This window comes from Microcaecilia unicolor, chromosome 4 (genome assembly GCF_901765095.1).
Source record: "Microcaecilia unicolor chromosome 4, aMicUni1.1, whole genome shotgun sequence".
In the NCBI taxonomy this organism is placed as follows: Eukaryota; Metazoa; Chordata; class Amphibia; order Gymnophiona; family Siphonopidae; genus Microcaecilia; species Microcaecilia unicolor.
The window spans coordinates 61,945,556-61,960,540 of NC_044034.1; the positions used below are offsets into that span (position 1 = coordinate 61,945,556).

Consider the following 14,985-nt stretch of genomic DNA (forward strand, 5'->3'; position numbering starts at 1 on the left):
TTTAATTCATTGGTAAAACCATCCAAACCAGGGGCCTTCCCAGTAGGCAAGGCTTTGAATAACCTTAACTTCCTGAGATATAGTGGCCCTCTCCAAACTAACCTGTTGATCTTGAGTTGACACCGACAATGAGACATTTGCAAGATTAGTCTCCATGTCCTCAATCGATATACAGTGGTGGAAATAAGTATTTGATCCCTTGCTGATTTTGTAAGTTTGCCCACTGACAAAGACATGAGCAGCCCATAATTGAAGGGTAGGTTATTGGTAACAGTGAGAGATAGCACATCACAAATTAAATCCGGAAAATCACATTGTGGAAAGTATATGAATTTATTTGCATTCTGCAGAGGGAAATAAGTATTTAATCCCTCTGGCAAACAAGACCTAATACTTGGTGGCAAAACCCTTGTTGGCAAGCACAGCGGTCAGACGTCTTCTGTAGTTGATGATGAGGTTTGCACACATGTCAGGAGGAATTTTGGTCCACTCCTCTTTGCAGATCATCTCTAAATCATTAAGAGTTCTGGGCTGTCGCTTGGCAACTCGCAGCTTCAGCTCCCTCCATAAGTTTTCAATGGGATTAAGGTCTGGTGACTGGCTAGGCCACTCCATGACCCTAATGTGCTTCTTCCTGAGCCACTCCTTTGTTGCCTTGGCTGTATGTTTTGGGTCATTGTCGTGCTGGAAGACCCAGCCACGACCCATTTTTAAGGTCCTAGCGGAGGGAAGGAGGTTGTCACTCAGAATTGTACGGTACATGGCCCCATCCATTCTCCCATTGATGCGGTGAAGTAGTCCTGTGCCCTTAGCAGAGAAACACCCCCAAAACATAACATTTCCACCTCCATGCTTGACAGTGGGGACGGTGTTCTTTGGGTCATAGGCAGCATTTCTCTTCCTCCAAACACGGCGAGTTGAGTTCATGCCAAAGAGCTCAATTTTTGTCTCATCTGACCACAGCACCTTCTCCCAATCACTCTCGGCATCATCCAGGTGTTCACTGGCAAACTTCAGACAGGCCGTCACATGTGCCTTCCGGAGCAGGGGGACCTTGCGGGCACTGCAGGATTGCAATCCGTTATGTCGTAATGTGTTACCAATGGTTTTCGTGGTGACAGTGGTCCCAGCTGCCTTGAGATCATTGACAAGTTCCCCCCTTGTAGTTGTAGGCTGATTTCTAACCTTCCTCATGATCAAGGATACCCCACGAGGTGAGATTTTGCGTGGAGCCCCAGATCTTTGTCGATTGACAGTCATTTTGTACTTCTTCCATTTTCTTACTATGGCACCAACAGTTGTCTCCTTCTCGCCCAGCGTCTTACTGATGGTTTTGTAGCCCATTCCAGCCTTGTGCAGGTGTATGATCTTGTCCCTGACATCCTTAGACAGCTCCTTGCTCTTGGCCATTTTGATGAGGTTAGAGTCTGACTGATTCACTGAGTCTGTGGACAGGTGTCTTTCATACAGGTGACCATTGCCGACAGCTGTCTGTCATGCAGGTAACGAGTTGATTTGGAGCATCTACCTGGTCTGTAGGGGCCAGATCTCTTACTGGTTGGTGGGGGATCAAATACTTATTTCCCTCTGCAGAATGCAAATAAATTCATATACTTTCCACAATGTGATTTTCCGGATTTAATTTGTGATGTGCTATCTCTCACTGTTACCAATAACCTACCCTTCAATTATGGGCTGCTCATGTCTTTGTCAGTGGGCAAACTTACAAAATCAGCAAGGGATCAAATACTTATTTCCACCACTGTAGTTGGTCTTTAGCATAAAGGGTTTGATTTTTTTTTTATTGGTCCTGTATGCGAGAGGATTTAGTAATGGTTCTACCAACCTCATATTGAAGCTTCAAGATGCATCTTTCTGTTTAGAGCTTTCAAAACTTACCAACTAGAAATCTGCCCTACTTGTTGTTATGCTTATAGTGATAAAGCTTAAGATGTGAACTTTGAAACTCGAGCTCGTCACTACACAAACTATTTAAATGAAGTCGGGCAGCTTGAGGCTCTCTCAGAATGTGAATAGGGCTTGTACGTTTATGGCATACCTCTAGTTGACTAATATGAACAAGCCATTGTAAAGTTTGAGATCAGAGCTTAGGGTTACCCTTACTAGCTTTACTAATGAAGTAACTCCTGGAGACTCTCTTCATACCATCCCAGACTATACTCAGAGGGACCAGAATGTATTCAACTCAAGGTAGGTATGGAAAGTATTGTTGTGGCCCTTACATGCAGAACATCTTCAAATACAGGAAAAGTGACCGCAAACTGAAAGTACTAATGTAGACAAAAATTAAACTGAATCCCTAAGTTGCCAGACTCTGTATGCAGTTCAACACGAGGGAAATAGAAGGAACTGCATTTCCTCCTATACAGTGGAAATTTATAAAGCCAACAGAGGTAAATTCTCAAAACTGACTTATTTCAACCAGTAAAACCTAATATAAAATTTTCCTATCTTTGGTGATTTTTTTTTTTTTAAATCATCTTGTTACTAGTTTCTGGTTCTGCTTCTCGCTGTTTTCAGGGCCTCCTGACCATTTGCTTTTCTTCATTCCCTGCCTCACATCCGTCCTTGGCAATGATCCTTTGTATTCAACTTTCTTTCGTTTTTCTGCATCCTTTTAAAATCTATTTAGTTAACCATCTCTTCCCTTCTCCTCCATCCATGTGCAGCATTACCCCCTTCTTTCCAACCATCTAGGCACCTCTTCTCCCTCTGTCCTTCCCTTCTTTCAATCCATGTGCACATCCTCCCTTCATCCAGCATTGCCCCATGGTCTATCCGTTTCCTTCCCTTCAGTCCATGTTTACCTCCTCCCTTTCTGTTCATCCAGCATTGTCCCTCAGTCTGCCCCTATGTTCTCTCCCTGTCCAGCTTGTACCTTCTCTTCCTTTTCTCCTGCATACCCACCCCCACCCCCCAACCATGGGGCCAGCATTTCCCCTCAAACCTCCTTATCGTCCTCCTACTGCTTTACCTCCATGGCAGCCAGAGTTTGGATCAACCTTTCTTCATGCTTGCTGTTTCTGTCTGCCTCTGCTTGTACCTCTGCTCAACCTTTGGGCCCACTGACTGCAGCATTAATCAAAACATTATTCTGAGCAAAGGAACTTTGTGCCCATTTGCTCTCAGCTTCTGAAGACTTGATCATGTCCCCTTCGTTATTTCCTGTTGTCAGGGGGCAAGCCCAGGAATCCTTCTGGCAAAATTATGCTTCAGCTCATTATACTGTTTTGATTGCTACTGCGGCCGGTGGGCCCAGAGGCTGAGCAGAGGGTATGAGTAGTGCAAGCAGGAAGAAAGACCAGCCTGGGCCCTGATGGGGCACAGCTAGTGCAAGAGGTAAGGTGGCAGCTCTTGGTAGCCTCCTGCCATGCTTACTGGGTTGCATTATCGCTGATACGGTGGTCGTTTTTTGGTGGTGATCACTTTGATATTCTTTGTCAGTGTCGGGCCTTTACTGACTTCCCCTGACTTCATTACTATATAGAAAGTTTTCAAAAATAGGGTATTTTTGCACTCACCCAAATTAGTGCTTATGGTGGTATCTGATTTCCATCTTAACCACTAGAGAGATGTGGTAGCCGTGTTAGTACACTTCTAAAGGTAATCAAAAGAAATAGAATAAAATAAAACATGGACAAGAAAATAAGATGATACCTTTTTTATTGGCGTAACAATACATTTTTTGATTAGCTTTCGAAGGTAATCCTTTGTCAGATCAGAAATAGGCAAGTGTTGATAATGACAGTATATATAAGTGAAACATCAAAGTATTTCAGTGACAGTCTAACAGGGTGAGGGTGGGGCGGGTTAGGTGAGGGACAGGGAGATATGCATGGTGGTAAGAGGGTGAAAAGGCAGTAGAATTTCTATGGTTTATAGTGGGCTAGAAAAATACCAGTACCAACCAGGATACCACCTCTGTGGGACTTTACAAAACCAGAACACTGTATCAATGATTTTATGGTGAGAATACTAAAAGGGAACTTTAAAACAATACAGGAACGTAAGAACTTTGAAGTCAGAATGATTAATTTTTTTGACACCCACCAGACAGAACTTAACAAAGATCTGGGTTTTCTTTCCCACTATAAACCATAGAAATTCTACTGCCTCGTCACCCTCTTATCACCATACATTTCTCCCTGTCCCTCATCCACTCAGCCCTCCCTGTCTCTCACCTAACCCGTCCCACCCTCACCCTGTTAGACTGTCACTGAAATGTATTGTTAGTCCAATAAAAAAGGTACCATCTTATTTTCTTTTCTATGTTTAGTTTTATTTTATTCTATTTCTATTGATTACATCTTAACCAGTGAATCATCCTTTCAGTGTACTTCCTCAGGTTACATTCCTAAAAAGGTGAATGTGCTTTGGATTGCAAAAAGTCCTTACCAGTCTTCTTGGAACAGAATAAAGCCCCTTAGTCCTCCCAGTAAATTTGGGATTGTTATAGAGAAATGTACATTTTCACTTGGGATGGCAGATTGAATCCTTTTTACTTATGCTGAGGCAGGCCTGACCTTGGACATGCAAGTCAGGGCTCACAGTGTGTGGTGTGGGCCAACCTGAGGTTGGTTTCCATGGAGTTGGTTTGTAAGGCTGTGACGTGGACTTGTGTCCACAAATACACATTATACTGTTTTGGATGCAAAAGGAGGTTTAGTTGGTTAGTCCAAAGGAATTGCATTGTGAACATGAAAAAATGTCATTTCCCCACCCCACCCCCAATCTTATTTCTGTGTTGCCTTTTAAAAAAAAAAACTATTTGCCACCAAAAACACTGTTTTGTTATCCATTAGAATATAGTGTTTCACCCTTATTTATACCTTTTTGTTAAAGACAAACTATGTTCTGCAGTCAGCAGGATATGATCCTCTCAAAACCCACTTTCTGCAGTGTTTGGGTACTCATACTTTAAAACTTTATAAGGAATTGAGTGTGCCTTATGTGGTGAGAGAACCACTATACATATATGCGTGGCTTACTTTGAAAGCCTACTGTATTTTTCCATCATAGGCACTAATTTCTCCTATTAATGACAACTATATAGCCTGATGATTCATCAAGGACTGTTCCCTTAGAAACAATAGAGAGAAGAACATAAGAATAGCCATTCTGGGTTAGACCAATGGTCCATCTAGCCCAGCATCCTTCCAACAGTGGCCAGTCTAGGTCACAAGTACCTGGCAGAAACCCAATTAGTAGCACCAGTACCTGGCAGAAATTCAATTAGTAGCACTATTCCATGCTGCTGATCCCAGGGCAAGCAGTGGGTTACTACTACTACTACTATTTAGCATTTCTATAGCGCTACAAGGCGTACGCAGCACTGCACAAACAGAGAGGAAAGACAGTCCCTGCTCAAAGAGCTTACAATCTAATACACAAAAAATAAAGTAATCAAATCAATTAATGTGTACAGGAAGGAGGAGAGGAGGGTAGGTGGAGGCGAGTGGTTACAAGTGGTTACGAGTCAAAAGCAATGTTAGAGGTGGGCTTTCAGTCTAGATTTAAAGGTGGCCAAGGATGGGGCAAGACGTAGGGGCTCAGGAAGTTTATTCCAGGCGTAGGGTGCAGCGAGACAGAAGGCGCGAAGTCTGGAGTTGGCAGTAGTGGAGAAGGGAACAGATAAGAAGGATTTATCCATTGAGCGGAATGCACGGGAAGGGGTGTAGGGAAGGACGAGTGTGGAGAGATACTGGGGAGCAGCAGAGTGGGTACATTTATAGGTTAGTAGAAGAAGTTTGAACAGGATGCTAAAACGGATAGGGAGACAGTTAAGCGACTTGAGGAGATGGGTAGTATGAGTAAAGCGACCCTGGCGGAAGACGAGACAGGCAGCAGAGTTTTGACCCGATTGGAGAGGGGAGAGGTAACTAAGTGGGAGGCCAGCAAGAAGCAGATTGCAGTAGTCTAAACGAGAGGTGACAAGGGTGTGGATGAGGGTTTTGGTAGAGTGCTCGGAAAGAAAGGGGTGGATTTTACGGATGTTGTAAAGAAAGAAACGACAGGTCTTGGCGATCTGCTGGATATGAGCAGAGAAGGAGAGAGAAGAGTCAAAGATGACCCCAAGGTTTCGAGCTGTGGAGACAGGGAGAATGAGAGAGCCATCAACAGAAATAGAAAACGGGGGGAGTGGGGAGGTGGGTTTGGGGGGGGGAAATGAGAAGCTCAGTTTGGTCATGTTTAATTTCAGGTGGTGTTGAGACATCCAGACAGCAATGTCAGACGAGCACGCTGAAACTTTGGTTTGGATGCAAGGTGAGATATCAGGGGTAGATAGGTAGATTTGGGAGTCATCAGCATAGAGATGGTAGAAAAAGCCATGGGATGAGATTAATGAACCAAGGGAAGAAGTGTAGATAGAAAAGAGGAGGGGACCAAGAACAGAATCCTGAGGTACGCCGACAGGCAGAGGGATAGAAGTAGAAGAGGATCCACCAGAGTGAACACTGAAGTTGCGGAGGGAGAGGTAGGAAGAGAACCAGGAATCCAAGAATCCAAGTGAGGACAGGGTATCGAGGAGTATGCTGTGATCAACAGTGTCAAAAGCAGCGGAAAGATCAAGAAGAATGAGGATGGAATAGAGACCTCTGGATTTAGTCAGTAATAGGTCATTGGAGACTTTAGTAAGCGCAGTTTTGGTTGAGTGGAGAGGGCGAAAACCAGATTGTAGTGGGTCAAGAATAGCATGTGAGGAGAGAAAATCAAGGCAGCGGTGGTGAACAGCACGCTCAAGTAATTTGGAGAGAAAAGGGAGATGGGTCGGTAATTAGAGGGACAAGTAGGGTCGAGTGAAGGCTTAAGGAGAGGTGTGACCACAGCATGTTTAAAGGCAGTAGGGACAGTTGCAGTGGAAAGTGAGAGGTTGAGAATGTGACAGATAAAAGGAATAAGAGCAGGTGAGATGGCATTAAGAAGGTGGGTGGTAATGGGATCAGAGGAACAGGTGGTACATTTTGAGGAAGAAAGGAGAAGTGTAGTTTCCTCTATAGTAACTTCAGGAAAGGAGGAAAAGGAATGAGGGGAAGGAGAGAGAGGGGAACGGACTAGTGGAGGGAGAGGTGGCGAGGTAGAGAATTCAAGGTTTATCTTTTGAACCTTGTCGTGAAAGAATTCAGCAAGGGTCTGAGGAGATAATGAAGGGGGAGTTGGGGGAGGAGGCACCTTGAGGAGAGAGTTCAATGTGGTGAAGAGAAATCGAGGGTTAGAGCCAAGAGAGTTGGTCAGTTGGATATAATAATCCTGTTTGGCGTGTAAAAGAGCAGATTGGAAGGAGGTCAGCATGAACTTAAAGTGTAAGAAATCAGCAAGGGCCCGAGATTTCCAGCAGAGGCGTTCGGCAGAGCGGGTACAGGAACGTAGGTAGCGGATATTAGAACTCAGCCAAGGTTGGGGTTTTGTACGCCTTATAGGGCGGGTCATCAAAGGTGCAAGAGTGTCTAAGGCATAGAGTATTGTTGTAAGAAGAAACAGCCTCGTTGACAGACATGGATGGTGCCACAGTAGAGAGTAGGTTTGAAACATGGGAGGCTAGAGATGAAGGGTCAATATCGTGAAGATTTCTAGATAAATTAGATAAGATAGGACGGGACTGGGAGGGAGGAGATTTAAGTGTGAAAGTTATAAGATGGTGATCAGAGAGGGGACGATCAGAGGCAAGGAAACTAGAGGGTGAACAGTTGGAGGAGAAGATGAGATCAAGACAGTGATCCTAGCCAAAAAGCACCTGGAAACTGTGCACTTGGAGCGAGGGCCCTGGGAAGAGCGGGGTGGACCTGGAGTCACCCTGGATACAGCTGTGAGGAAATGCAGAAGGGCTGCAAGTCCTCCACAGCACCTGGTGGGAGCGCTGGGCACCTAGAGCGCAGGCCCTGAGTGGGTCGGAGTGGACCTGGGTGTCACCCCGGAGAAGGCTATAAGGATATGCAGATGAGCTGCAAGTCCTCCACAGCACCTGGAAGGCAGCCGGTGGTAGAGCTGGGCATCTCTCAGCTGAGGAAAGGCTTACCAGGGGTTAGGCCGAAGCCAGAATTCCTCCCCCATGTCTAAATAATAGACTATAGACTCTTCCACCATGAACTTATCCAAACCTTTTTTTAAACCTTAAGCTGACTCAGAAGGGGGGGGGGGGGGGGAGTTATCAATGTGGGCTACCATTAAGAGATATTATTTTACTGTTAAACCCAATTATTAGTAACTAGGTCTCATTGTATAAGATAGGACCTGTGCTAAAATAACATGAATTAGTGATAAAATATAAAATAATCACAGCTGGGGGCGGAGCAAGATGGCGGCAGCAACACCACTCCGCGAATGAACCTTTGGATAATGCTGTGTTAACCTTCACCTCTTCGTAGATTTTTTCTTCTTTAAAGACTTACCTTATCTCTTTTTCTAATGATGCCGCATACCAAGAGGAAGGGGGTTTTGAGAACCGGAGCCCAACCGGTTCGAACTTCGACACCAACACAGCTTTCTATCCAAGGTTTTCTCGCGAGAACCCCTGTTACGACGCCGGGAAGCCCTGCTGAGCTCACTACCCGAGGAGAGGTTGAACTCCAGGGGCAGGACGTTTCACTGTCCCCCCCGGCGCGCCCACCCCCTCCGCAACCGGCTGAGGTCGATGAGGGTGAAGTAGCCCCTGACCGCGGTGACGGGAGAGGAGAGCTACTACAGGGCCCCCACTTCGACGCTGCAGCTGAGGCCTTTTCAATAGAAAAGGCTGAGAGTCAGATGGCACAGAGACCAGGAAAATCTTCAGTCTCCTCGCCGGCGGTGACTCTTGAGGCGATATGGGAGACACTATAGACGGTGATGGAATCAACTAGCAAGATTGAACCGTTACTGGGTAATGTAAAAGAATTAACTATTGCATTTACTTCTATGAAAGAAGAGGTAACTGAAAAGATCCAAAATTTGTCAGCTGAAACATCTAAATTGAAAGAAACGTCAGTTAAATTAATACAAGATAACATGCTGATACATAAAAAGTTGGAACATTTCGAAAATTATAACAGGAGTCTAAATTTACGACTTTTGAACTTTCCACGGACTTCTATATACTCTCCACTAGAAATTTTTTAAAGATATTTGGTGGAAAATTTAAAATTTACCTTAGAAAATGTGCCTCCAGTGAATAAAATTTATTATCTTCCTACAAGGAAATCAATACAACTGTTGGAACAACCGGATTTAAATGTATCAGAATTATTGGAAACATCCCTGACTGATATAACTGAACGGCAAACTTTGTTGGTCTCATTTATATTTCCCCAAGATTTAGAATTTGTTAGGAAAATGGCTTTGAAGAACTTGCAAACCCCATTTTATGGGGGGAAAAATCTGGGTATTCCCAGATGTCACCAAACAAATTCAAAGTAGAAGGAAAGACTTCTTAGCATTTCGTGCTGAAACTTTGTCTTTAGGAGCCTCATTTCATTTGAACAAATGCAATATAAAATATTTAGGGGTAAAATATGTTTTCTTTGAACCCGAACATTTAAAACAATTTATTTCTCAGAAAAAATTATTATAATGCTTCTTGACCTTAAACCGTTATGTTTCGCCTTAAAGACAAGGATGTTGGGAATGTAATTAAAAAAATTTGGGGGGGGGGGGTTTGTAATTAAAATTATAACCTGCTATTGCTTTATTTCAATCTTGAGTTATATTAACTAAATATCTTTCTCCTAAGTTAACGGCTTTTAGCCCCTCGAACTTGGTGGTCTAATACAAGTTATGTAATATTTTCCTGATTTAATTTGCTTTAATTTGGCAGTTTCCTAACTGTGTTACCTATTCAAGTAGTAAATGCTTGTAAAATTGTAAAAATGATAAATAAAGAATTTAAAAAAATAAAATATAACACAAATGTAGACCATGTTGATGATTACCCCCCTAAATGTTCTAATGTAGCCAGAAACCTCTGAGTCTAAGAAACACAGATCTTGCCTTAATGCCTTTATTCTCCTCTGCTTTGTTTATACATCTCTTACTAAAGAGCCATAAAAATGGCATTATTTTTACAGGTGCTATGCTATGATTATGGCATTCAAGAAATAGTGAATGTGTGCCATTTGAGAACACTGAAGGATAGTGTGAACATGATTGGAAAACTATCTGTGGACTGCTCCTTGATGGATATAAGGTAACCCTTTCATCTTGGATACTAAAATAACAGGATTATACTAATCATTGTAACAGTGTAGATTTTTTATTACATGTCTCTGATTCTTAAAAGTACCTAGAAACTCATGCATATTGTTGATTTCAAAGTCAATTTGAAAGAAACTAAACTCAGCACCTTTCTGACTGGTTTTGTGAATCCAGTTGGGTTCATTTATGCTTTTTTTTTTTATAGATGTTTTTATTAGGTTCTTTAACGTTACATAACAGCACTCAGAGCTTTTGTGATCATATAGAGGAGAACGTAATGTAAAAAATGATAGCAGAAAAGGACCAATAGAGTAATCCAATCGTTTTCTGCTTACTCGGCTATGGATGTATCCTAGCTGTAGCCGTAGATGATATTGCTTGTTGAGGAGAAGTGTTTTTTCATAGTGCCTCATCTTGGGTAAGTTAGCATACAAGATCTTTGAAATCAGCTCCTAGCCACCCCTCCCTTTCCACTTCCACATTAAACTTTATGATCATTTAAATAGCTGTAAACACTGCTGGAATTTGTGTTGGGCATTTTGGAGTTTCATACTGCCCCACTATCTTTGTGCACCTAAGCTGTGGTGGTCTGTGAGGGGTTAATAACTTTCTTTGCTTAACTGCTAATGTAACAGTCAAATCAGGGTTCTTCTCTTTTGGTTTGTTGATTCTACCACTAAATCCAAATGATTGCTTTCACTTCTGTGCTTACAGACTTGGCCAGTTCCCTAATTGGTAGATCTTTTTTTTTTTTTTTAATACCAATTTCCATGGGCGGCTCAAGCCAATCTGTTCCTGAGGCAAGGGATGAGATGGTACCCTTAGCCCACCAGAGACTTGCCCCTTCCCTCCCTCAGGGCTACAATCAGGGAGTAGGTGGTTGGGTGTGATAGAAAACAGCAAACTGGCAGAAGCCAAGCAATTAGGTTTATTACAGAATCATGAAAATAGATATGCACATAAAACCAAAGTTGAACAGCCTAATTGAGGCATCAAACCACATAGAAAAGAAAAATGTCCAGTTCATTCCACTAGGGTTGAACCCTCTGTTGCTGGTGACTTCTGGCTGCCAGGATCTAGCTGCACGTTTCCAAGGCCTGAGGTGAGGAGCACAAATACTCATAGGCAGATGTTAACTACTACTAATAATAATCATTTTAGATGTTCAGAAGCCCCTCGCTGTTCCAAACAGTGCTCTAAAAATAGCGCCAAGAGTGTGGGGCTATATTGCCACTATGATCAGAACTAATAGCATGCAAATGTAAGCACAGTATTGGCTCTGCGCATAGGGGTAAAGTGCAGGAGGGTTGTGGCACAATCCTCCTGCACTTGTTTGACAGGTCTGAGCTGTCCAAAGGCCAGACCTGTAAAACGTTCCAAGGGGCTACACCTCCACACCCTCCAGCCACCATGTCCCGCCCAAACCCCCACCCCTCCCCAGTCTGGTAGACCTCCAGCCCCCCCCAATGTCCCCCTCCAACAGAAAAAAGTGCTGCAGATCATTGGACCTCCAGCCCATACCCTGGTGGTGTAGCAGCAACTGACTGCGATTTCCCTCCCCCCCCCCCCCCCCCCCCCCCGAACCCCTGCTACCTTGAATGGAGGAGGAATGTAATCCTAGTCCCTCCTACGAGCGCCGCCTCCAAAATGATGTTGCCAAGCCCTGCCCAGTGAATCCTGGGATGTGCTGGGTGGGGCTTCCGTTCCATATAAGGGAGTGAAATCCCAGAAAAACATTTCCTTCAATACAGAAGAAAATACAAGACATGCACATTTTCAAAGCTGACATCTATGTTTAAATATCAAAAATAAATTTATTTGTATCCTTATCTGACCATTTTATTTTTTTCAATTGGGATGCTTGCAACTTATTTTTTTTGTGCTTTTCTCCAAGTCCCTTTCCAGAATCTCATTTCCGTTTTCTGTTTCTTCCTAATGCCTGACTGACACTAATGCTTCTGTTTCATTGTTGTCTCAATTTTTCATCTGTCTTTTTATGAACCTGTAACTAGATTTCATCTTTCCTTTCAACTACTTAGCAGCATTCCACTTCCTATACTTTCATTCTTTCCCCTTCCATCCCCCACCCCTCTCATATTTCTTCCTCAGCCTTATATTCCCTGAATTTCCAGTCTCTATATTCATTACCTCTCAGGCCTCATCAATCTCCGCCTCTCATCTCATCCCTGTTATTCGTCTCCTTGCCACCTCCAGTACCTTGCTTATGTCTTACCCTGCTATTCAGGTTCCCATTCTTCCCTTTTACCTCCCCTTTTTCTACTTTCTTCTGTCACCTTTTCTCCCATAGTTCCTTCTCTACTTTCCTAGCATCCACTACCCTATCTCTCTTTCACCTTAACCCCAACATTCATCTCTGTTCCCTTCCGTGTTCACCTTCCCCTGTATATATGCCCATGTTTCTTCCCTCCTCCCTCCCCCCCAAAGAAAAAACAATATCTGTCCTCCCACCACCAATACCTTACTCTCATCCCCTGTATCGGGCTCAGCGCCAAGCCCCAGCTCCCATCTCCCACCTGCCCATAGCCCCCTTTACCCATTCTGTATAATTATACCACAGCAAGAGGCCCTCACTGGATGCCCACCGGAAGGGTGGAAGGCCAGATTTTAGGACTCAGGCTGTAAAAATACCAGCTAGGTTTAAAAATCTATGACTGGCTGAGCAAGGACTTGCTTTTCCTGTAAGTTAATATGTGTCCCCGCTTGGGATCCATCCACTGGAATAGTGGTGGGTCAATTTACATACCTTAAACAGCCTAAACTGCTAAAAGGCACTGACTAGGCCTCATTAGAATTTGGTGTGACATTCAAAAGCAGTGCAAAAGCCAAGATCAAGGAATTGATGGCTAAAATCCTAACCCAGATCACAAAATGATATGAACCTAATATATCCAAATTTAGTTGTTTTGTTCATGTTTGGATGTCCGTATCTAGGGAGATGTTCATGTTTTGATGTTTGGATGTCCGTATCTAAGGAAGTGTTTACAAAAAGGGAAGTTGCACAACAAGTTGCAATACTAAAACGGAAGAGCACCTGGCCGGAGGTCATGACTCATAGATTAAGCAATATTAGAGAAAAAAATCTCTCTCCATAGACTTGTATAGTGACCAAATTGTATAAAAGCAGGGTGCATGCAAGCCCTCGGGAGTACTTTTCTCCAACGCCTCGGAAGCAGCAGAGCTCCGGTCAGCTGAATCCAGAATTTGTCTGATGAATGTACCCGATTAAAATCTGATATGCAAATAAACTCTCCATTCTAAATGATGGTTTGTGGGCTTCACTTAATGATGAAAGGCTGTAAGTACAAATGCTTTTGCTACATCTGGCTATCATTCGCTGCATTATATAACCTGTAGCCTAAATCCAGTTTGTCATAAGGCTGGTATCTATTCCTTGCCAGTGCTGAGAGGCGGACTAATGCGGGGATTTGAGACCTAACGTCTCTCTCAGTGGCAATTTCTCTTAGAACTTCACAACCCCCTGATTACCCCAGTACTAGTGCTATTTAGAGATGGAGTCAGATTAAGGTCACTCTAGCCTTCTTGGGGGGGGCTTGGGACCCCTTAGATTCTCAACAATTCCCACAGCAGACCGGTCTTATCAGTCCCCCTTCTCCTATTTGCCCAATACACTACATCCGCTACAGAGAATAGAGCTACTTCCTTAGCTCATTCCACTCTAGCCCCCTACATCGTACAGGAATTGAAAGTAAAGAATGAATACTTCTGTATCGCATATGATTTTAGCAGCTGTGAGGTGTTGGCAGAGTGAAGAAAGGCACTCTCACTCTGCAGCTGATTTAGTGGTACCAGACCTGGCAGGTAGTAGAAAGGAGCAGCTGGCACAAGTTTTGGTGGAGCCAAGAGGCCAGGTGCACCACACCAATATGAAAAGGGTGGCCTGTCCCAAAGAGTGTCATTCATCACCGCAATGACTGAGCTTTTCTAGCAGGGCATCCGCAGTATAAATTTGGAAGGATCTGTATATTTTGCTTTCTAAATTCTGTAGAGACTAGCTTTCTTTGCCTCCTAGTTCTTCCCTCAGCCCCTACCTCTCTATATTCTTTTTCTCCCTGCTTCCACATTACATGTTTTCCTCCCAGGTAGCATGGGTATAGGAAGAAACAAAAAGCACATAGAGCGCTTCCTTATCCTCAGCTTGCCTGGGCCCACTGCTTTTTTGACCCATGCGGGACTACAGTAGTTGAACCTAGGCCAGCAGAGGAGAAGGAAGTGGACTGATTCAAAGCTGCTTGTTTCTTCCTTATGCGACATGATCCAGGAGAACGAGGTAAACCGGGAGGGGGAAGGGATTTGTATGAGCAGTCTATGTGTACCGCAAGGGGAGGGGGATCAGAAACCTGACAAATTTTTTGCTCTCTTCTATTCCCTGTGTAGAATTGTGCAATGCAGTTACAGAATTCTACACAAATTCTTCATTGTGCAGTGGCATCTTTGTTCTACTGCTGCCAGCCTTTTCCTGTTTCCGCTGGGGCAGGCCACAGTAAAAAAAAGACACTGGGACCAGCGGGAGTGTGTAGCGTGTCTGAATCTCTGCCGCTGCCCAGCAACCTTTGGAATAGATTAAAAGTAGACTCTGGGAGGGAGGTTGAAGAAGAAGGAAGGGGGTGGTGCCAGATTTCAGCCTGGTAGGCGGAGAGGGGAATGGAATGAAAGGAGAGGTAGTTGATATACAGGCAGGCCAGCCAGTGGCAAGATGCCTCCTCCTAAAGAGTGCCGCCTCAGTTGGCCTCATTATAAAGCTACCCCTGCCAGTTTGCTCCA

At 43.8% G+C, this 14,985-nt stretch overlaps 1 protein-coding gene across 1 annotated transcript in view; it reads left to right on the plus strand.

The window, feature by feature from the left end:
* Nucleotides 1-14,985, plus strand: part of RNF17 (ring finger protein 17) — a 785,154-nt gene that overhangs the window by 535,781 nt on the left and 234,388 nt on the right. Inside the window, 1 exon segment of the mRNA XM_030200280.1 lies at nucleotides 10,056-10,174. Within this exon segment, the coding sequence (XP_030056140.1) occupies nucleotides 10,056-10,174 (119 nt within the window).